This window comes from Diachasma alloeum, unplaced genomic scaffold (genome assembly GCF_001412515.2).
Source record: "Diachasma alloeum isolate Michigan unplaced genomic scaffold, Dall2.0 Dall_scaffold_00295, whole genome shotgun sequence".
NCBI classification, from domain to species: domain Eukaryota; kingdom Metazoa; phylum Arthropoda; class Insecta; order Hymenoptera; family Braconidae; genus Diachasma; species Diachasma alloeum.
The window spans coordinates 750,735-774,748 of record NW_021680434.1 but is presented as its reverse complement, the minus strand read 5'-3'; the positions used below and the strand labels follow the sequence as shown (position 1 = coordinate 774,748).

Genomic DNA, 24,014 nt, shown 5'->3' with positions numbered 1-24,014 from the left:
ATCATCCTGATTCTGAACCTCTTGACTCCTATTCTGACCCTTGTAACCCTTAATCTTATCCTCCTTAATCTGACCCTAATTCTGACCCTTACGACCCTTATTCTGACTCTCATGACCTTGATTCTGAACCTCGTGACTCTTATTCAGACCCTTACGACCCTTATTCTGACTCTCATCATCCTGATTCTGAACCTCTTGACTCTTATTCTGACCCTTAATCTTATCCTCCTTAATCTGACCCTAATTCTGACCCTTACGACCCTTATTCTGACTCTCATGACCTTGATTCTGAACCTCGTGACTCTTATTCTGACCCTATGACCCTCATTCTGACTCTCATCATCCTGATTCTGAACCTCTTGACTCTTATTCTGACCCTTAATCTGACCCTTGTAACCCTCAATCTTATCCTCCTTAATCTAACCCTAATTCTGACCCTTACGACCCTTATTCTGACTCTCATGACCTTGATTCTGAACCTCGTGACTCTTATTCTGACCCTTACGACCCTTATTCTGACTCTCTTGACCTTGATTCTGAATCTCGTGATTCTTATTCTGAACCTATATGATGGTTGTTGTTTTTGTGTGCCAAGCCTCGGCAGTGTCTATCGGCGCTACACCACCGTCAGATGATTTCTGCACAACTCAAGCTTGCAACTATGCTGGTAAAATCAATATCAATCACTGAATGTATAGAATACTTGTTGTGTGGCCCAAATGTTTCCTGAAAATTTCCTCTAATTTTATAGAAAACGTGAGAATTATCTTAAATTTTCTAGAAAATCGGAGAATTGGAACTGTTTCTTCAGTTTTGTGATATTATGACGATATTTAATGTACTTCGTTTATTCTATTCATCTTCCTTATTTCTTAGCTGAAAAGTTTATGGCAAAAATGGACACAAGCATCAACCCGTGCAATGACTTCGACAAATTCGTCTGCGGTGGAGTTTCAAACAATCCGCTGAGCCTAGACGCTCCAGAATTGGGCGACAGCGTCACCGTCCTTACAGACAAAACCTGGCAGCAGTTGAAAAATATTATGGAGAGCCCCAGCTCGTCCGCGGATCCTAAACCCTTCGAGCTTGTTAGGAACTTTTACAAAAGTTGTATGAACACGGGTGAGTACAATAATTGATGATCGAGAAAATCTTTGGCTGGAGACAAACAATCTTCTTACATCACGCTCGAAAAAATTTAATAGAAAAACCTATCGAATTCGTTAGAAAATTCTATTGCATTTCTATTAAACTTTCTATTAGTTTTTGGCTGATTCTATTGACATGTTCAATAGAAAACATTCAATAGAAAAAGTCAACAGAATTCGATTTTTTTATGTAACTTATTCTTTTCATATATTTTCTATAGAATTTGCTCGACTCAAATTTTCAGTTTTTTTCATTTTATTTTTCTTTTCTTCTCGAATCACCTTCGTCTTCGAAGTCAGCCAAAGGGACATCGAAATAATTTTTCAAGCCGTAATTGAATTAATTCAAACTATTTTTGAAATAATCGTGGGACTATCAATTTTTGACAAAATTCTGAAATTCGAAAAATTAATGTATGAATGAATTGTTAAGTAATGTCGCTCTTCTGTGGCCTCTTTTTTGAAAATCAAATAAATCCGAGATAAATTTTGTACAGATATAAATCATATTTACTGAATTTTAGAGGCTATTGATGCCGAGGGTTTCCAGCCAATCGTCGAAGCGGCGAAGAGATTTGGAGGGTGGCCAGTGCTAGAGGGAGACAAGTGGAATGAAGAAGCATTCAACTGGACTTTTTCCGACTACTTATTCCACCCATTGGAATTTAGAACAATTCCTGGAGTGGGCATTTCCATTGTAAAAGATCCGGAGAACAATACCAAACGAAGTATTTATGTATGTTCATATTTCCAGTACATAAACAATCAATATAGTACATTGAGAGAAAGACAAACACGTTGTCAAACAAGTCTTGTTTGGGCCAACAAAATTGCTAGTTGAAAATTGCCAAAAAAGAATTTTGCTTGGTTCGAATTTGAAAGTCTCAAAGATGAATAATTGTTCTGCTTTCGACAGCAACGAAATATTTGGCTCAAGAGGCGGATAATTTACACCAGACGGTCTGAGGATCTGAGGGATAGCCATATCCATAAATTATAATTACTGATAAATTATTACGCTGTCAATGAGTTAATATCACTCTTAAATTTTAATTATTGAAGTAATCATCAATTTAAAAGGTCTAATTTCGAATTATTCATTAATTAGAAATTGAGGTAGACTGAGAGAAAAACAAACACGTTGTCAAACAAGTCTTGTTTGGGCCAACAAAATTGCTAGTTGAAAATTGCCAAAAAAGAATTTGCTAGGTTCGAATTTGAAAGTCTCAAAGATGAATAATTGTTGTGCTTTCGACAGCAACGAAATATTTGGCTCAAGAGGCGGATAATTCACCTTTCAGGATGGAAATATCTCATACAGAGGAAAATTTATCAACAAATATTTTATCCCTAAGTTACAAAATTGCTATCATATCATTATTATTGTTTCATTTAAGGGTTCATTTGTTGTCTGTGATTATTAGACAGCCGAAACGAAAAACTACTATCCCTTGTTTCGCATAAAACAAAGATTTTTCGGGAGCAAAATACGTATGGGAGTATCGAATAACGAAGGAGTAGTGCTAGACATGGCATTTCTTGCGTGTGCGGAGAATTCAATTTTTTTGAACTACTAAATCTATTTTTACGACAAAAATTTTTCATTCCGGCGCACTCTGCTTGTTTGGCACAAAAAATCCTTTTTTGATAAATTTCAAAAAAATATTTTCTTGGCACAAGTAAGAATTGTTTGAGAACTTTGTCGTTTTTCTCTCAGTGTACTGAAATTTTTTTGATAGTTGACGGTCATTTCAGTAAAATTCCCGGGAAAATCAGAAAGTTTTGTGTGCCATCACTGAATAAAAGGAATTTAGAACGACTCACATCACCTCAAACTTGTCTTCTTGTTTCCTGACGCAACTACTGAATCAGTTAATATTCATCTGATATTTTTTGCCCTTTCCAGTTGAACGAGTTAACTTCTGTGAACAACCTGACTCGAGAATTCGTAAACAATTTACTAACTATGTCGGTCGAAATAGCAGTAAAACTTGGAGCTGAACGAGACTTTGCGCACGAGGATTTGCTCAGTAGTATTCAATTCTTGAATGATCTAATCAAGGGAATTAGACTTGAGTTTTCCATTGTGAACTGTTCTCCTCAAGAGTAGAACGCAGATGCACATAATTTTTGCCATATTCTCCAGATAAAACGTGAGCACAGTAGTGCCTACACAGAATCCCCAAAGCGCATGACGATCGCCGAACTCTCCGAGTTGTACCCTAGTATTCCCTGGACAGAGGAATTCAACCAGTTGCTCCCTTTCTCCGATGAAGTGGACGACAGCGAAGTCGTCATCGTGAATCTGCCCAACTTCATTCCGGCGATGATAGAACTGATCGAACGCGTGCCACAAAGGACTCAAGCCAACGTTTATATAATGCTATTAATTGATCTGTTAGACGACCATCTGCCTAATGAGATAAGAACACTAAATCCCACATGGTCGTCCATGTATGGAATTGCATCTGGGGAACCTCGATGGAAGGAATGCGTGAAGGCCACCTCAGCGCAGCTTCCTGTAGCTGTTGGAGCTCTGTACGTTCAAAGTTATACCTCAAAGGAGGCTAAAAGACATGTCGTAGAGGTATTCGATGCCGTCAGAACGATGTTCCTGCACCTTCCGGATGGCGTCAAGTGGTTGAATAACAAAATGAGGACGATTCTGCGTGAGAAAGCTATCTCCATTCAGGATCACATTGATTACTCTGATGAGTTCTTTGATAATCAGAAACTCGAGGAGTACTATCAGGATTTGGAACTCAGCGATGAGCATTATCTACAGGCATATCTGAATATACAGTCCTTCAAACTTAAAAAATCATGGAGTGGATTGAAGAAACCTGTGGATAAGAACGACCTACTGCAGTATGAGGATCAACATAAATATGTTAATGCCAGTTTCGAACCTGTCAACTTTCCCCATGAGTGATCAATTTTCTGGATATGCAATGATTGGGGTTCGTGGTGATGTGACGAGTAGAAATACTCGAGAGCGATTGGCGTTTTTAACTAAACTAGCGATAATTTTTTAACAATTCCATACAATTACCATGATATTTGCCTTATGGGAATGTTGAATAAGTTGATATCTGCAAATCTAAGACTTCTAAAAGTGCAGCAACTAAATCCTTCTATCAATGTGCGTTAATACTTATTACAGCGGATACTCCCCACGATTTCAACTTCAGGGGAACGAATTCCACGAATTCAAATGATTGGGAATCCCCTGATTATACGGTGACGGTTTGAGTCAGGTACGAGAGGAACAGAGAGAGAGAGAATCTGTCTGTTTCAATCACTGATCTCTATAACCTCGCTAAGGGCCAGATTTTGGTTTAGCTAACCACAGTTAGATTTCGGTTATAGTTAAGTTAACGTCAAGATCTCTGATTGACCTCGGCGGTGGGGGGACCTAACTTAACTTTAACCATGGATTAATCCTGGCTAAACTGAACCAAAAACTCGCTCTAAGAGTGAAGCAAATTGAAAGTCAGCCAGCGCCACCGAATAGTTGCTCAGGTACTCAAGAAGACGCGACTGCGCACGCAGGTGGTCAGGGGGGGCGGACGTGTTCTGGGGCCCTATTCTCGAGTTTGAGGTGAACGGATTTGTGAACAGAAGTGACTCCGTTCACGTATCTCGTTGGGGAACGAAAGCTTTCGTAAACGAATCCTAGATCCACATGTGAATCAATTTCGTTGATGGATGTCGTTTTCGATTTTCTCATTTTCTGGTATTTGCAGGAGACAAAACATGAACTTCGTACCGGGGTCATAAGGACAGCTTACCAAGCTTACGTCAACTGGTTAAATGACAATGGACCGGAGAAAATGCTCGCAGGCATTCCTTACACCCCAGGGCAAATGTTCTGGATAAGTTCAACCATGCCTTTGAGTGGTGCACCTGGAACCAAAGTCTTCGAACTATACAACGACCTAGGGTTTGTTTACGACTTTGATTGTATGGAGTCGAATTGAAACTGAACCCCGAGGAGAAATTCACGATATGGTAATTCATGAATTACCGATGTTGACATAATGAATTTGTAGTTATTTTTATATTCGTTTGTACATATGTCAAAATTAATAAATTAAGAATCCCTATAAATGAAGATTTTCGAAACCTCTTTTTCCTTATTTTTGTTTACCAATAACCTATCGAGATCGTTTAAGGTGTTTTGTTTGTAGATCACCAGGGGAGGAGGGGGTGAAACAGAAGGGAATCTAACTGTTCTCGAGCCCTGATTCAATCGCTGAGCACGAAATTTTTCAATTTTCAAGTAACTATTTAAGTGTGGATTTGAACATTTTTTGAATTTTTGAACATTTTTGAAAAGGAAAAAGAGCCAATTAAAAATATAATTTAGCAATAAAAATGGAACACAACATTTTTTCTTCAAATCCAACACGTCTTTTGATTTTTCACATTTTTTTCAGATTTTTTGTCAACTTTTCAATACCCAAAAAAATTGCGATTGAAGAAAACTGTTTATTAACCATTAAAATTCAGGAAATCAATATAATGATCTGAAAATTTGCAGATAGTTGCTTTTTAGATGATGAATATGCGAAAAAATTACCGCAGAAATCTTCAAGTTTTATGAGATAATCATTAAAATCTGAATTTTGATGTTTCAAATGAACCGCGCTGGAGAGAGAATTGTGGGTAGCAATAGTAGTTCCGGTAGAGACCGCCAGAATAACTTACGAACTTACAAAAACTTTTTCAATCAAACGATCATTCATTTTTTTATTAAAAATCATAATCCATTTTTATTCAATATTCCCATTTTCAGTCGATTGTATTCCAGTTTATGCGTCAAATTTCCAAATAAAAACACTTTACTCACGTCATTACCTAATTAAAAACACTGGCGTTTCACAAAAATCACAAAATTTGTTTTGAATTTCACAATTTTTTCTCTCCGATGGAGCAATAAAATAAAATGAAAAAATGAAGAAATTTTTCATTTCATGTTCTGCAATGCCAAGTGATTGTACAAGATTGGACATTTGCGGTAATTATTCAGTGGTCACCGGATCCTCGGAAACACCCGCAGTCATCAATCTGTCAGATTCCCGCTCAATAAATTACTCATCGATCCATTCCAAACATCAGAATCAATTTCACAGCCTAATTTAAATGACTCCTCGCGCTTACACGTCTCCCCACGGGATTACCACCCCGACTGGCGTGCACGCGGTGCCTCAACCTCGGAGAATATTCCGCGGACTCTTGATTGGATAGAATACGATAGGAAGTCTAGTCGACAGGTAACAGTCCCAGGAGCGTACGAAATGCATTTTTCGCCCCGCAAAAATTTCCAAATTTCAAAAACACTCTCGACAATTTTTCTCACTCCCGACGACTCAGAAAAAAATTCTCCCATCAAAGTTCATTTGTAATTGACATTCTTTTTCAAAATCGACTCAGTGATTTTTATCAACAAAATTTACATCACTAAAAAGAAGGAGATTCTTTTTAATTAAAAATTCAATTAAAAAAATGGAAAAGTTGAGAAAAAAAATTTCTGAAAATTATTTTTGAGGGCTGAATTTTTTTTTTGGGGGGGGGGGGGACACTGAGTCGAGATGTTGTCATTAAAGACCACTCGGTGCATTGAAAAAATTCCGAGCGTTCGTCACTGAGCCACCAACTGTTGGCTCGACTCACCTGTTGGCCTCGGCAGTACCTGACCGGGGCTTCGAGCGTGCGGATATCCTCGCGCCCACCGAGAGAAACAAAAATCGCATCAACAAATTTCGTTCGCTATCGATTCCTCCGATCAATTAATTCGGGTTAATCTGGTCTCATCGACACAATTATCCCGATTAAACCGAGTTTCAAGTTCTTCTGATCAGTGACAAGTTGTGTCCGAACTCTATTTTTTTTTTGTTTTTGTTTCGTGGTGAATGGGAGGAAGACAGGAGTGACCGTAACATACCTTTCGATTTCTTCAACCGACGCCCGCCGGAAGGTAGGTCGACTTCCGTGACAAAAGTTTTTTCAGAATCCGGTCACGAGCCGGCGAGGGATTTTTTTTCAGCGTTTTAGGTCGTTAGGTATTCGTGGGATTCGTCTCAATTTCGTAGACAAAAAGAGAAATTTTGATGTGGGAAAATTTGGGGTCTGAGAGCGAAGGATTGGAGAGACCATTCCGGAAATTTCCGTTTTTATTGACGAAAATGTTAATTGAGTCATTGAAAGATTTTTGCATTGCTGAGTAAATGAAGAAAGTGAAATAAAATGTAAAAATTTCAGAGAAAATCCTAGCATATTCTGGAGACAACTTATTCTATTCAAATATTTGCTAAAATATTTATAATATAATATATTATATTTATCACAACATATGATATTATCCTTATAAAATATTATATTTTAATTTGTAGGAGTTTCCATAGAAATTGTTTCAATAGAAAAATAAAATTCTATTGAGTGTTTCTATAAAACAGTTTCTCTTGGACATTTTCTATAAAAAAAGATTTCTCCAATAATTCAATTCAATAATAATTAGCCATGAACTCAGAGAAATTGCAAGAGAAGTTCAATAGAAATCCAATAAAATCTCCTATTCAATTGCTGAACAAAATGAAGAAATTGAATAAAGTCTGCGCAATTCCAACAATTTGTAAAATTAGTTATTGAATTTCAACTAGTTGGCGAACTTTACCAAATAATTTTCTCCGTGTGGTGTCTACTTTTATGTAGATATTTTTAACGATTCAATGGACTCTCTAGTGAATAAGACATATGAAACTGTAAAAACTTATTATTGACGTCACCTACAACAATTACGACCTCTTCCCTCTTTCTTATGTTCACTATCTTGATCTCTTCCCTTTGCTGCTAAACATTTTTTGACCTCTTTTGCGTTATACCTCTTGCATTCATTATCAAGTGCGAATATTTAAACTGCGATGCGTTTATTATTTCCACACTATTTATAAGTCTTGTCATTGGCTTCGGCTGTCTTGACTTGAATAAACAAACAAATAAATAAATAAATAAATAAATAAATAAATAAACATTGCAAGCTCTATCCCATAAAAATCGCAACAAATAACTCAAACAAAGATGTGACAACAATTCCGCAAAAAGCTGCAATTTTTACTCCCAAAAGCAGTCCAAATTCTTCATCAAACGATTACTAAACTAGAAATATCCACTCAGTGCCAAAAAGTGCCGAAAACGCGTTTACATTGGGTTTCCCACAGGTTACCTCGCAGAGAACAACAGATGAACCGAGTATCTCTTATCTCAAACACTCGGCAAAAATTCTACCCGCGATGTTTGTCGAAATAAAAAATTTCTACGTCACCGCGAGATAAAATGAATTCTCTCCAGCGTCTGTAAAAAATCTCCTTTCATTAAGGGTATTATGGCAGGCTCCGAAAAAGCAAAGAATTGAATGAAAATTTTTCAACATATTATTTAACATATGGAATAATCGAACGCAAAATATCAAGAATCGCATGTACAGAATAACAATGGAAAAAAGTTCTAAAGTTGCTATTTATACACGCGGTTGCGGATAACGTAGGGGAAACGTTGAAACCATTGTCAAATAAAATGTTGAAATGAAACTGTTAAAAACATTCAACAAATAAAAATAATGAAAAATTATTTCCATTGTTATTGTGTACATGGGGTTCTTGAAATTTTGCGCATGCTTCTTAAAGGGATTGAATAATGTGTTGAAAATTTTTCCTGATTTTTTCAAATTCCCCCTGACCCCACCAGAACCCTTAATCCTGGATTGGTCACCACATGAGGAAAAAGCCGCAGCGAATTATTTTATAATTCAATTACGACTAACTGGACCACTGCATAAATTTTAAAAAAATTCATTTTTGCATTTGAAGTGTTCAAAAAATTATAGTATTTTTTAGAAAAAAGTAATTCCCTAAATTCATAAAGCAGGAAATGATTTCCAACAGATGAATTATTTTTTCCCATGTTAACGATGTCAAGCAAGGTGATCAGACTAGGGTTAATTAGCCCAATAAAAAAATTTTTTTTAAGTCGTATGTGTTAATTCATGTGCGTTTTTCTTCATTACTGAGGGCCTTCGCCGCCTGCTCGTTTCGCTCGCCCGCCAGGGCGCGCGTCGGCCACCCGCTCGCTTCGCTCGCCCCCCTCTTCTTGGGTATGCTCAGGTAGCTGCGCCCCTTACTCGCTCCGCTCGACAGTCCCCATATGATCCTCATATAACTCCTTTATAGCTGCGTATGCCCCTCGTGATCCTCATTTTGACCCCCATGACGCCTATTTGACCCTTCCGACCCTTAGTTTCGGGGTCTTAATGTCAAGCACCAAATTTTTATCACCAGAAGTCGATTTGGATTTTTATAATATACACGGAGAGAAATTTTTGGTAAAAATTATCCTACCGTTCTGTAAAAGTGTATCATGAGTCATCATTTCCTCGTTTTCTCGGAGGGGTTACGGCGGTAGAACTTTGTAAAGGAAATGCATCAGAACCTGCCTAGGGAAATTCATAACACCTCAATTAAACTAAAAAATTAAACAAAAAAATTCACAGTACCCATAAGGGCCATAAGGGCCTCCGGTTCCGCATAGGTTACAAGGGTCAAGAGGGTCAAAAGCCCTTATTTGACATTGTTATGAGTTTTTTTTATTTTTCTTTATTTTAACCCCCATTACCCTTATTGGACCCTCGTGACCCTTGCGACCGCTAGTTTCTGACCCTCAATTTCGAGTACTAAATTTTCATCACTGGAAGTCGATTTGGATTTTCACAATATAGAGAGATTTGTTTAAATTTTCGTTCCATTACATGGGAATGCAGGGGAAAAAATGGGGAGGCGAAAATAATTGAGACGAGTAGAAATGATGTGAAAAAATGAAATTAAATTCAGCATATCCTTCGGGGAGTGTAAGAGGGTCGTGTACACAGCGCTGGGTTCCCACGGAATCTCACGATATAAAACCGTGACGATGTTGCTCGGTTAGCTCTTCGCAGAAGACAATATATCCTCCATATCCTCTTCCACCTCTTCTCTTTCTCATTGTCGTCACGACGACGATAATGAATCGTATATTCTTATCTTTCTCTCGGTGAGAGAGGAATTGGGAGGTTTTCAGATTTCGGAATTGGGGGTTATCTATTATTTAACTTGGCTGTGAGTCAATGTTTTCGGTGGATATGTGAGTTAATGTCCGTGACGAGAATTTATCGGCTTCATTATCAACATTTTTCGATCCAATTTAGGGATTCAATACACGGAAAGAAAATCTTTAGAAAAATTCTAGTGCTATGGAAAAATTCCAGTGCCGGCACTGAAAACTTTATTGAGGAGTGCAAGAATTTTTGCCGTTCTGATATGAAATTTTTACAGAAATCATTATCCACTATCCATTAAAAATTCTTGAAAAAATAAAAGTCCGGTTTTTTTCTTCCGAATGAAAGCTTTGTAATCGTTCAAATTGAAGTGTTGGATTTTGTGTTATATTAGAAAAAAACTAAGGTAAAAAAAGACTATCGGTTGCATAGAAGAAAGGGATGATAAGAATAACTATGATGATACCATTCAATCAAGTTGAAAATCTGACAAAATTAGTTAAAAAAAATCATATTCAATTTAATAAAATGAAATAAACAGTGAATTATACATGATAGAAGAAAATAATGCAATGCAAGAGCAATTTCCCACTTGTTCACGCGCGAAAAAAAATAATAGAAAAACCTATCGAATTCGTTAGAAAATTCTACTGAATTTCTGTTAAACTTTCTATTAGTTTTTGGCTGATTCTATTGACATGATCAATAGAAAACATTCAATAAAAAGAGTCAACAGAATTCGATTTTTATATATAACTTATTCTTTTCATATATTTTCTATAGAATTTGCTCGACTCAAATTTTCCAAGTTTTTTTCATTCTATTTTTCTTTTCTTCGCATCAAGAAAATCAAACGAAAAAACTCAGAAAATTTGAGCCGAGGAAATTCTATAGAAAATATCTCAATAGAATAAGTTATACAGAAAAATTGAATTCTATTAACTTTTTCTACTGAATATTTTCCATTGAACATTTCAAAAGAATCGGCCAAAAACTACTAGAACAGTTCAATAAAAATTCAATAGAATTTTCTAACGAATTCGAGAGGTTTTTCTATTAAATTTTTTCGTCCGTATTTCCTCTCAAAATCATCTTCGAATATCAAATAAAATCCCTGATAACATTTTTCTCGTAAAATGCCGCCCTTTGAAGTGAAAAATCATAGGAATTCCCTCGGAATCTGAGTTCTGGTATTTCAGCATTTAATAAAAATCCACGAGGTAGAAATTCTCTCGCCCCCGAGATCCGAGTGGACTCTCTCCGGTACGCCTCTGTGAGGCATGCAAATGCAAAACGCCTTGCGTCGCGTTGCAGTTGACTGACCTCCTGGTACGTTTCCTCAGGTTTTAAAACAGTGGCAAGGTACTTTACCCGGTGAAAAGCCCACGACCTCGTCCAACTTCAAACCATAACCCATGTGCCGAACAATTCTCAATGCGGAGAAACATTTGCCCAGAGTAAACATATACCTGCATGGAACGAGCGAGAGAAATAACAAGAGATGATGGATCGATTGATATTGCAAATAAGGAACTACTTACACGGAGACAAATATTCAATAAAAATTACCAGAAAAAAGACGTAAAAATTACGTTTCGAAACGTAATCTGGGAGCGAAGTAAAATTCAATAAAAAGTGTCAATCGGCACGTAAATTGTACGATCTGTTCCGTAAAAATTACTCATCCGTCCGACGCCTCACGGCTAGTCACCGTGAGGGGGAGATTTTAACATGTTCCGTAATTTTTCCGGAACTTTTCGTAAAAATTCTTAAACATCCAAGAATTTTCATGTTCTGAGGCACAATAACTCTTGAAGTTTCTGTTAGATTTTACAACTTCCAGAAAAATTACGTGACTTTTTCGTATTTTTTCGGTGACAGACCCGAAAATTTACTGAACGTTTCAGATTTATTCTCTTATATTCCTATAGAAATTCACTGAAAACGATTCTCGCTTGCGGATTACGTGAAATGTTCCGTCATTTTTCTTGAACATTTCTCTCCGTATACTTAATTTCGTGAAAAAATACACGAACTTCAGCAACAAAAAATCTATTTAATTCTAGTGAGGAAAGTTTTTCAATTAAGAACTGTTGGGGTCGTGAATGTAGAACATTCGAATAAATAGAGGTCTGGAATAAGTCAATATTAATTCAGCATCGATTAAGCCAAGGCGTCCGTTAATATTCTTTTAATGACAAAGTATTTATAGCTGTAAGTAGACCACAGGCTACGTCCCCTGCTCGCTCCGCTCGCTCACCCCCATCTGACCCTCATGATCCTTATTTTGATCCTTATGGCCCTCATTTTACCCTTCGCGACCCTTATTTCAACCCTTAATGTTGGAGTTTTTAACGTTGGAGGGACTGTGTGTTAATTCAGGTACAATTTACACTAGATTTGAGAAAACTACCGAAAATTACAACTTGTTTTCTTTTATTTTATAGAAAAATAGTTTCGAGGATGAAGTAACTGATTTTAAGAACGAGAAACTAAAAATAAGAAACTAGTTCCATAATTTAGGGAAAAATATATATAAAATTCAATGTCAAAAACCCATTTACGTCTAGTGAGATAAATTTGTCAATTAAGAGCTATTGGGGTCGTGAATGTGGAACATTAAAAAAAATAGATGTCTAGAATAAGTGAATATTAATTCCACGTCGATTAAGCCAAGGCGGCCGATAATATACTTTTAACGACAAAGTAGTTATAACGACAAGTAGACGAATTTTAAAATGAGAAAAATCATCGATTCACAAGGTCAGAATTTCACTATATGTTCCACAATTATAATAGACAATTATAATAGATTTAAGAGGACATTACTGCAAATTACACCTTGTTTTCTTTTATATTATAGAAAAATTAGTTTCGAGGAAGAAGTTACTGATTTTAGGAATGAGAAACTGTGAATAAGAAACTTGCTACTTAATTTTGGAAAAAATGCATGAAAATCAGTCCCAAAAACCTATTTAATTCTAGTGAGAAAAGTTTTTCAATTATTTATTTTATAAAAAAAAAAAAATTTGCTAAATCAGTGAAAATTCTATTTACCTTCAGAATTTTTTGCTCGCTAGATTTCAATGCTAGTACAATCCTATAAAATATTTCTCTTTAATTTTCTTGAAGCAGATGCAATCATTCTTTTTTTAATTCTCACAAAACCTCATATTATTTTGATGTCCAATTTTTTTCGTAAGCGATTTCCCCAACGATTCTGAAAGCTTTAAAAAACATTTTAATTCGTATTAGACTGTTCTGTTCTGTTATCCGTTAACAGTGACGGGCATCGCAGTTTCTAATCACGCGTTTTCACTTCTCGTGCTGTCAGCAGAATGCAAATACACGATGCGATAAAGTGAAAAAAAAGAACGGCTCTGTTGAATAAAATACTTCACGGACAAAAATAAACGAGGGGTTTATACACAAGGCTGTTTACTCTTATTTAATGTTCAATGTCAGCTCCTGGCAAGAAATAAATTTCTTCGTCGAATTTTTTTCCCACTTATTTGTTCAATTTGTGAGGCATAAGTAAATCGATTAAATTTGGATTCAATTGATCGACTCTAACGTATTTTCCGCTCCTGAAGTATTTTAATCAAATTTTTGTTCAGGTCACGGAAAAAAGATACTTGAACGAATTCACTAGTTTTTTCCATCAATTTTTTTCGTTCGCGATGAAAATTGTTATTTTCCATTTTTCGCTTGCAACAAAAAAATTAGTCTCGTCTACTCTTTATATTCTTATCCAGATGCAATTCAAACTCTTCAAAACTTGTCTCTCCGTTTTTCTATTCATTGCTGTGAACATCGCCCCCGGCGACTTCCGTCATAACCGGGCGATCTCGCCGTGACGAATTGCCGCGCGAAATTGTCCACAACGGGAGGATTTTACTGAAGCCCATGACCCACTTGGTGAGTGTGGTAAAAGTCCACTGTCCTGAAGTGCCTCGTGGGCGACGTAATATCCTTCAGCTGTTGGCAGACAATGTGATTGAGTGAATTTTGAAGACCGCACGGACGAAAAAATTTGATAGAAAAACCTATCAAATTCGTTGCGAAATTCTATTGAATTTCTATTGAACTGTTCTATTAGTTTTTGGTCGATTCTATTGAAATGTTCAATAGAAAATATTCAATAGAAAAAGTCAATAGAATTCAATTTTTCTATAAAACTTCTTCTATTGAAATATTTTCTATAGAATTTCCTTGGCTCAAATTTTCCAAGCTTTTTCGTTTAATTTTCTCGATGAGAAGAAAAGAAAAATAGAATGAAAAAAACTTAGAAAATTTGAGTCAAGCAAATTATATAGAAAAATCGAATTCAGTTGACTTTTTCTGTTGAATGTTTTCTATTGGACATGTCAATAGAATCAGCCAAAAACTAATAGAATTTTAATAGAAATTCAATAGAATTTTCCAAAGAATTCGATAGGTTTTTCTATTAAATTTTTTCGTGCGCGCGCATCACCTCCTTCAACTCTCCTTCCCGCAAAAATTTATCTTCAATACTTTTCCAGAAAATCCCCCCTGAAAACCATAATAAAACCAAAATTGACCATAAGTAAACAATTTCATTAGCGTAACGAATCCCCCAACCCACTCCTCAAGCTAAAAATACTCATGGCTCCAGTAAACTTCTCCATAAACCGCATGAAATAACTGTTACGACGAATCTAATCAAGCATTGGACACTCGGGAATAATCAATGCTGAAGCTGTAAAACCCACGTCCGGTTTAACTATCCCAAACGTACAGCAGTGGTTATAACCACAGTGTAAACTCGCGAGATTTTGCACCGAGTGTATTCCACTGTTGTATCCCGGGACTACCCCACCCGTCTCCTCGCTTCTGGTGCGTGCCAACTGCATACCACAGCGACTTGGTCAGAGCGTCTCGCGCCTGTCCCTGGCCTGGTCGATCGTTGAGGCCCAGCCACAGGTGTCGACAGTTTTTCATAACTGAAATTGACCTCAAATTTAATTTTAATCGACCTCCTTTGATGATGAAAGAAAGTATTCAAAATTTTTTTGGCATTTGGGAGGGAGAGAGTTCAGTTTCTGGTAAATATCTTTGAATCGGGGCGAAATACACCAATTTGCGTCAAGATATTTTTTATCGATGGGAGCGAGAGCTGCAGAAAAGATTTTAACGAAAATTTTGATATCTCAATTGGTTTCTGAGATTGAGGCAGAAAAGTGGTTGAGGAAGTAAAATTAAACACCAGGAAAAAATTTTATTCAGGACAATTCAGTCAACTTTTTCGTTCTGTTCGCAGTTGAGGGTCAAATGGGTTTGAGGGTCAAACGACCTTCAAGAAATTTGGAGTTGAGGGTCAAATAACCCTTAAAAACGTTTTAAGTCGAGGGTGACATGCTGGGGATCAAGCAGCCCTTGAATATGGTTCGGGTTAAGGGTCAGAAAGGGTCCTTTGACCCTTGACCTTTACGTATTTAAGCGGCGTTCAGCCTGGAAGAGAACCCAAGTCTCCGAGAAAAACGACTATTTAGCACAATTCAGGAAACTTCTGTTTTGTTTTTAGTTGAGGATTAAAGTGGTTTGAAGGTCAAACGACCCTTGAAAACCTTTCGAGTTGAGGGTCAAATGTTCTTGAGAGTCAAACAACTCTTAAAAAGATTCGGAGTTGAAGTTAAATGGTCTTGATGGTCAAGCAATTCTTAAGAATATTTAGGGTTAAAAATCGAAGGGTCTTAAGGTTCTTCTTCAGGGTCGGAAAGGGTTCATTTACCCCGACAGAGATACAGATACCCCAAGAAACAAGATTATTTAGCGCAATTCAGGGAACTTTATTTCTAGTTGAGGATTAAATGGCGTCGAGGGTCAAACGACCCTTAAGAACCTTTAGAGTTAAGGGTCAAATAGTCTTAAGATTCAAACGGGTCAGTTGACCTTAGACCCTTAGTTATTCAAGGATCGTTGCCTCGATACAGATACAGATACTCGAAAAAAACGTACTATTTAGCACGACTCCGGAAACTTTCTCTATTTTCAGTTGAGGACTAATTGGCTTTACGGGTCAAACGAGCCTTAAGAACCTTTAAATTTGAGGGTCAAAAGGTCTTGAGGGTCGTTTGACTCTCAAGATTGTCGAGGGTTGAGTCAAATGGTCTCAATTATCGAACACTCATTCGACCCTCAACCTTACACGTCTTCAAGGGTCGGTTGCCCTTTGAGGCAAGTTGACCCTTAACCCCAAAGGACCTTAAAGGCTCTTTGACCCTCAGGACCATTCAACCCATCACCGTTCAGTAATTGTCACTGGAATTTCCTTGCAATTTACGAGTTCCCGTTTTACGAGTTTATGGTTGAATGGTTTTGAGGGTCAAACGACCCTTGAAAACGCTTGGTGTTGAGGGTCAAATAATTTTGAGGGTCAAACAACCCTTAAAAACGTTTCGAGTCGAAGTTCAAATGGTCGCGATGGTCAAACAATTCTTAAGAAGGTTTAGGGTTAAAATCAAATGGTTTTCAGGGTTGGAATGGGTCAAGGGTCGTTTGCCCCTTGAGACAAGTTGACCCTTAACACCAAAGTACCTTAAGGGCTCTTTGACCCTCAAGACCTTTCGACCCTTCGCCGTTCAGTAATTTCCACTAAATTTTCATTACAATTTCCCGTTCTTTCTCCGCTCATGAAAATCTCCGAATTTACCGCAAATAGTCAATTTTCTACAATAATTATTCTGATATCTCTGATTTCGCTCCAGAAAAAAAGTTCCCACACCAATTTGGATATTTCCCCGAGGTTCACAGACATTCAGTAAAAACTGAATTGACAACCAATCGCATTCATCGTGAATTATCTCCGGGCACAAGAAACCCTGAAAAATGATTTTCTTATATGGCCTCGAGTGGAAATGAAAGCAGTGTACAGTGCAGTTGACGTTCGTTTAAGGACTTAAATAAACAACTCAACGGACAGATCCGCGCTGTACCAATAAGGCAACACCGGCCCAGGTCAATGCTTACTGGTTTTACCTTCCCATCGCGCTGTGAAACAGTAAGTCATCGTCTCGAATTTTCGTCATCCTCTCGTTTCAAACCCTTTGATCCGCTCTCCCTCGCCTTGAATCTTTAAATGTTTAACTTTCCCGTTGACACGTAAATTGACTGGACTCGATTGGCAAAAAACAAACACTCGCTTTTTTGCGAATTGCCCAGAGGGAAATAGAAAACTGTTGATATATCGATTCCGATAGATCAACTCGAGCGGATAGAGTGTCCGGCGTATCAGTTTCATTGTAATGAATATGATACCTGCAAAAGAGTGGAAGAGAATTGAGAAAAAATCTAGTTTGTGGGGATAGGAAGAGAAAGAAGGTTTTGTGATGTGAATGGAGTAATGGGGTAGATAGGATAAAGTGAAATAGAATGTAATAAAAAATTTTCAGTAATTTTTCATGGGTTTTCTGTGGTAGTGAGATGGAAATTGCACAATTTGATTGAATTTTCAGTGAGTTGACATGAATTTTCAATTTTTTCCAGAATTTTCCTCAATTTTCGCAGACTAATCGACCTGAAAAATCAAGTATTTTATTGATTTCCAGATCATTTGAGCAAGAAATCAATGGAATATTTGACTTTTCAATGACAAAATTCCCCGAAATTTCATTAGAACGTGAACACGATAAAAATTTCCGAAATTTGACACGGAAAATTCACACGAAAATTTTCAACAGTGTATAAACAACGAATGTTGAAAAATAATAATTCTGTGCAAAATGTAATTTAAATGACGCTGAATCTCCATAATTTTTTTGAAATTTTTCTCACGCAACTTAATTGACCAATTTAATGATTGAATCCATATGGTTGAATCTATGCACTACACTGAGAGAAAAACAAACACGCTGTCAAACAAGTCTTGTTTGGGCCAACAAAATCGCTAGTTGAAAATTGCCAAAAAAGAATTTGTTTGGTTCGAATTTGAAAGTCTCAAACATGAATAATTGTTCTGCTTCCGACAGCAACGAAATATTTGGCTCAAGAGGCGGATAATTCACACCAGACGGTGCCTTTTCAGGATGAAAATATCTCATATAGAGGAAAATTTATCAACAAATATTTTATCCCTCAGTTACAAGATTGCTATCATATCATTATTATTGTTTCATTCAAGGGTTCATTTGTTGTCTGTGATTATTAGTCAGCCGAAACGAAAAACTACTATCCCTTGTTTCACATAAAACAAAGATTTTTCGGGAGCAAAATACGTATGGGAGTATCGAATAACGAAAGAGTAGTGCTAGAAATGACATTTCCTCCGTGTACAGAGAATGCAATTTTTTTTGAACTACTGAATCTATTTTTGCGACAAAAATTTTTCATTCTGGCGCACTTCTGCATGTTTGGCACAAAAAAATTCGTTTTTGATCATTTTCAAAAAACTATTTTCTCGGCACAAATAAGACTTATTTGAGAAGTCGTTTTTCTCTCCGTGTAGTGTAGTCTCTACCAAACAGTAAAAGATACTTGGACATCCTCAAATTTAAACGATTACAAAGCCGTTCTTCCCTTCGGAAGCAAAACCCTTCGGTAACTACATAATCGCAAACAACCTCCCCGAGTTTCCGCCCAAGTAATCATCAACCTGACCCTCAACTCATCCAATTTCTCAAATTCCAGGTGCAGATCAGGTGTCGAAAATAATGCGAAAAAAATCTCACCTGTCCATACGATGCGTGTAAACGGGCATCACCAGACTTACGGCTCGTGTCAGGAAATGGGTGAGTCCACTAACAATTCTCAATAGGCCCGTCGTAACGAGAATTTATCGGCTTATTACGGCATAATTCACAATACCCCAGAAGGCCCATCAAATTAATCGATACTTATCGGTCGGGGTGCCTTGGATGAAATAAAAAAGGGTGCGCTCTCATCGCACGCGCGTCTATTTTACCGTTGGGCGTAGGTTTAATTGCTCGCTTCACCCGTGATTGTTACGCCAACAATGGAGATTGCTGGTACCTCTAATGGCATTAAAAGCCCGGCCTTTTGTGTTCACCCAAGGATCCTAAATCCATGGGTCATTCCGTTTTCATTCGCCCCACAATGGCCGGTGGTTTGACGATAAAAAAATACAATGAGCATGATAAGTGGAGATAACGATCCTGCCAGATCTCAAGGTCACGTGGGTACCCAAGGATTTGTGCACAGAAAAAAATATACTTTGTTCAAGTATATTTGAGGTATTCCACGCCAAATGAGTCAATCGCTGACCCTTACCCTCTTGGAAATTAATGGCGATTTTTTACACGATTGGGGGCGGTTGAAGAACTATCTCTCAAATTTTTTCAGATTTTTTCGCCACCCCAGCTCGGAGATATGATTTTTTAACTTTTTTTTCGTTTTTTTTCCAATAACTCGAGTTCTATTTGTCCAATTTTGATTTTTTAAGCGTCAAAATTTTCCATTTTTTACCCCCTATACGAGTATTTCCAGTAAATATTTTTTTTTCGATTCCTAGATACTCATAATAACGAATTTTCGAAAAAAAAAAGTTGAAAAAGTTGAGTTTTGCAAATTATGTCAGTTTTAATTTGTTTCATTTTTTTTCAGTAATTCTTATAATCAAAACAACTTTTTCAAACTTTATTCAAGTATATTTGAGGTATTCCACGCCAAACGAGTCAACTGCTGACCCTTACCCTCTTGGAAATTAATGGCGATTTTTTTATACAATTGGGGGCGGTTGAAGAACTATCTCCCAAATTTTTTCAGATTTTTTCGCCAGCCCAGCTCGGAGATATGATTTTTTTTACTTTTTTTCGTTTTTTTTCCAATAACTCGAGTTCTATTTGTCCCATTTTTATTTTTTAAGCGTCAAAATTTTCCATTTTTTACCCCCTATACGAGTATTTCCAGTAAATATTTTTTTTTCGATTCCTAGATACTCATAATAACGAATTTTCGAAAAAAAAAAGTTGAAAAAGTTGAGTTTTGCAAATTATGTCAGTTTTAATTTGTTTCATTTTTTTTCAGTAATTCTTATAATCAAAACAACTTTTTCAAACTTTATTCAAGTATATTTGAGGTATTCCACGCCAAACGAGTCAACCGCTGACCCTTACCCTCTTGGAAATTAATGGCGATTTTTTTATACAATTGGGGGCGGTTGAAGAACTATCTCTCAAATTTTTTCAGATTTTTTCGCCGGCCCAGCTCGGAGATATGATTTTTTTTACTTTTTTTCGTTTTTTTTCCAATAACTTGAGTTCTATTTGTCCCATTTTTATTTTTTAAGCGTCAAAATTTTCCATTTTTTACCCCCTATACGAGTATTTTCAGTAAATATTTTTTTTTCGATTCCTAGATACTCATAATAACGAATTTTCGAGAAAAAAAAGTTGAAAAAGTTGAATTTTGCAAATTATGTCACTTTTGATTTGTTTCATTTTTTTTCAGTAATTCTTATAATCAAAACAAGTATTTTGAGCCGTCATACAACTTGGGGATCCTTCTGGGTCTATTATATTTTCAATTTTTTTTTCTTCGAAATTCCGCAAATTTGGTCAAAACACCCCAAAATGGCGTTGATTGACCTCGATTATAGACAGTATGAAATAAATTTTACTGTATCCATATATATCGTATTTTTTCGATACATAATCGAAGTCTTGTTGGGGGTGTTTTGACCAAATTTGCGGAATTTCAAAAAGAAAAAATTGTAAATAAAATAGCTCATCATTAATAAAAGTCATCAATGATAAATAATTTTTTTCAAGCTCTTTGAATTTATTTTTCCTCGTTACACTCAACGACTCAGCTGGAATTTATTCACACTACTTTAAGAAAATATGTCTCATTTGAGAATATTTTTTCCTTCCGAGTGTTCACTCCGAATGTTCCCCCCAAATTTCCATAACTCACGTCTCTAAAACCCTCCCAATTCAGAAGAGAACATTCCCGACCACTCCGAATTCTGCGAATGCACCAATAATTCAATACAACGCGAATCCCTCCTACTCGCCCAATTCCATTAAATCCCCCACCCCCATCGAAAAATAAATTGAGGATCGAATCCCATAATCATTATCTCCATATATTGCCAGCGTACCGTGAAATACTCGTTCACTCTTGCGCACAGAGAATTATAATTTTCATTGTCAGCATCATGTTGGAGGTAAAACGTCCAACCGAATATTCTGTTTCAGAGGTGCACAAGAGCGTGTCACAGCCGGGGGGAATGATCATTTAAGCGAGAGAGGAGTATAAAAAAAGGGTATTGGAGGGAAAAAAATTAGTGAAGAGGGTTCGGATAGCGGGCGAGCAATTAGCGCAACGGTCCGCGCTAATGATGAGTCTTAGTCAATCGAGTTCTCGAGACAATTTCTTGTAGATAATACACTGAGAGAAGAACAGCGGAGTTCTCAAACAAGTCTTACTTGTGCCAAAAAAATAGTTCGTTAAAAATCATCAAAAAGAGTTTTTTTTTGTGCCAAACATGTGAAACGCGCGACAAGATTAAAAAATTTTATTGCAAAAATAAATTTAGTCTTTTCAAAAAAATTTCATTCTTTGTGCAAGCAAGACATGTAATTTTTAGCACTACTTCTTCGTTATTCGATGCTCTCATACGCATTTTGCTCTCAAATGCTCGTTTTAGTAAGAAAAAAACAAACGAAAAAAAGTTGGAAAATTCACAGGAAAAAGTTCTGAGTATGCTACATCATTGAGAATTCTTGCACATTTTTTTCAGATCTCAGTCTCAAGAAAAAAATAATGAAATTCGGATTACCCCACTCTCATTTAGGGAAATTTCCGTGGCACCCAAAAAAATAATGAACTATTGAGGAAAAACTAGTGGGTGATAAATCAAATTTTTCTTGAGAACACGTATAAGTTTCAGATTTTTTTCAGATTTCATAAGAAAGTTATTTGAACAAATGATTCGGAACATTTTGAGTTTCGGGGCAATAACGCCCTCACGCGCAGGCGCGTGATTCGAATGTCAGTGAGCATCATGGGAAAGGTATGGGTTGGACCATGGAACTGAGAGAGAGAAAACACTCGACAGGTTTACCAACTCGAGACGCATTTTAATATTATCTCAATAATTAGAAAAAGCTCCAATAAAAATTATTTGACACCCGTAGGTGATGAGAAAAAAATCAATCAATCTGATAAATAAAATCAATATTCAAAAAATGTTCAAACGCACACATAAATAGCTACTTGAAAATTGGAAAATTTCGTGCTCAGCGATTGAATCAGGGCTCGAGAATAATAAGACTCTCCCTCCGTTTCACTCCCCGGTAATCAACAGACGAAACACCTAAATAGCTAATTATGCGATTTTATCGTAAATTTCAAATCTAAAATTCCACCCAAAAATGTTCAGCAGCTCTGTCCTGCGGTTTTCTGGGCAATCCTCTTCGCGTCATTCGCGTTCACCAATTTATCACTGCTCATTGTCGCGGTTAATGCGTAATTAACTGTGACCACTGGCTCATGATGGGCGTAATTACAATTGAAAAGATGGGCAGCGATATGGATATGTCAAAAATACCTCTACCCTCTCATGTGTTTTGGATAATCGCAGGTATTTGCGGGAGCATTCGCGCGTGAGTCGTCACAAACGGCTAGCTGAAACTATATGCATTAATGTGGATTCTCCTCCCTCCACCCCACACACACACACACATACACACACACACACACACACACACACACACACACACACACCGGAAATGGACGATCTCGGGGCCTTCCGTTTCAGGAGGCTCCAGTGCATGCGGTTTCTAGGTGGATTGCACAAAGGGAAATGGAGGGGTCAGTGTTGAGAATTATTGATTGGCGGGATATGTTGAGTTAACAAAAACATTAAAACGTGTGGGAATTTTCATTTGAAAGAATTCATTCAACTTATTGAATTAATCAGAGATATTTTATATAATTTCTGTTCCAAATTTTATCTTCAAAAAGTAGAATTCCTTCAATAGGACACGAAAAAATTTGTAAAGTAACAAAAATCATTAAAATAATTAATTATTAATTAATAATATTAATAATAAAAAATAATATAAATTCATTGATATTTTATTAATTTGCATTAATAATTAATAATTATTATGAATTACAATTAATCACTAAAATTATTAAATGATCGAAGAATTTCCTGTTGAATAACATGATTATATGAATTTCTATAAAACTTTACGTTGAAATTTTTTTTTTAAATCAATCCGTCGTCTAAACAATTTTCTTCATTGATTTTATTTGATTTATTTGAGTTCACGAATCACGTCTCTTACAATTTCGTTGACATATAATAAACATAATCAATGTAATGAACTTAGGAACTCACTGACTATTTCTAATCGAAGATGTGTCAAACAATCAGATTCTAGTCCATTGTAAAACTACAAAAGGCTTCCTATTTACCAAATGCAATCTCATTAATCTTCAAATCGTGCTATTAATGTCAATAACTCGTTAAAAATATTATTAAGACTTGTGAGAATTGGTGAAGAAAAAAAATCAATCAGCCTACTCATCAGTTAGAGATGTTTTATCTCAATTTTGCCTCCAAATTTATTTCAAAACAATTCAAAATTTGAATCTTACTAAGGAATATCATTTTATCGTTATTATTCACATTAGTATTCAAATACTTGCAATTATAAAATTAGGATCAGAAGAAGAGAATAATTGTCTATTGAATCAGTTTTTTTCCATTTTCGACAATATTTTGCATTCAAAGAATGAATATCAATACGAATTCATCCTCTAAACAATTGAATTAACTTATTTAATAA

The 24,014-nt window shown here is 36.3% G+C and overlaps 2 protein-coding genes across 3 annotated transcripts in view; both read left to right on the top strand.

Annotated features, from left to right (window-relative positions):
- The first annotated feature begins 570 nt into the window (after window positions 1-570).
- On the top strand, window positions 571-5,179 carry LOC114841275 (neprilysin-2-like). Its single transcript, XM_029126190.1, has 7 exons — window positions 571-667; window positions 877-1,122; window positions 1,673-1,884; window positions 3,055-3,234; window positions 3,295-4,038; window positions 4,663-4,749; window positions 4,895-5,179. The coding sequence occupies exons 1-7, from the start codon at window positions 571-573 to the stop codon at window positions 5,126-5,128; spliced, it is 1,800 nt and encodes a 599-aa protein (XP_028982023.1). The 3' UTR covers window positions 5,129-5,179.
- Window positions 5,180-6,854: 1,675 nt separating this feature from the next.
- The window catches only part of LOC107039291 (echinoderm microtubule-associated protein-like 2), a 40,811-nt gene continuing 23,651 nt past the window's right edge, over window positions 6,855-24,014 (top strand). The window contains exons 1-2 of one of the 2 annotated variants that reach the window (XM_015258839.1): window positions 6,855-7,128; window positions 18,883-18,983. In XM_015258839.1, coding sequence (XP_015114325.1) covers window positions 18,935-18,983 — 49 coding nt within the window. In that variant the 5' untranslated portion in view covers window positions 6,855-7,128; window positions 18,883-18,934. The remainder of the gene's footprint in view (window positions 7,129-18,882; window positions 18,984-24,014) is intronic. The other variant, XM_015258842.1, reaches the window with a different exon arrangement.

What these genes read in the sequence shown, in the direction of transcription:
- LOC114841275 (XM_029126190.1), top strand. Translation starts at nt 571, where the DNA reads ATGGTTGTTGTTTTTGTGTGCCAAGCCTCGGCAGTGTCTATCGGCGCT. An exon ending in TCAAGCTTGCAACTATGCTG is followed by an intron (nt 668 to 876) that starts GTAAAATCAATA and finishes CTTATTTCTTAG; the next exon opens with CTGAAAAGTTTATGGCAAAA. An exon ending in TTAGACTTGAGTTTTCCATT is followed by an intron (nt 3,235 to 3,294) that starts GTGAACTGTTCT and finishes CATATTCTCCAG; the next exon opens with ATAAAACGTGAGCACAGTAG.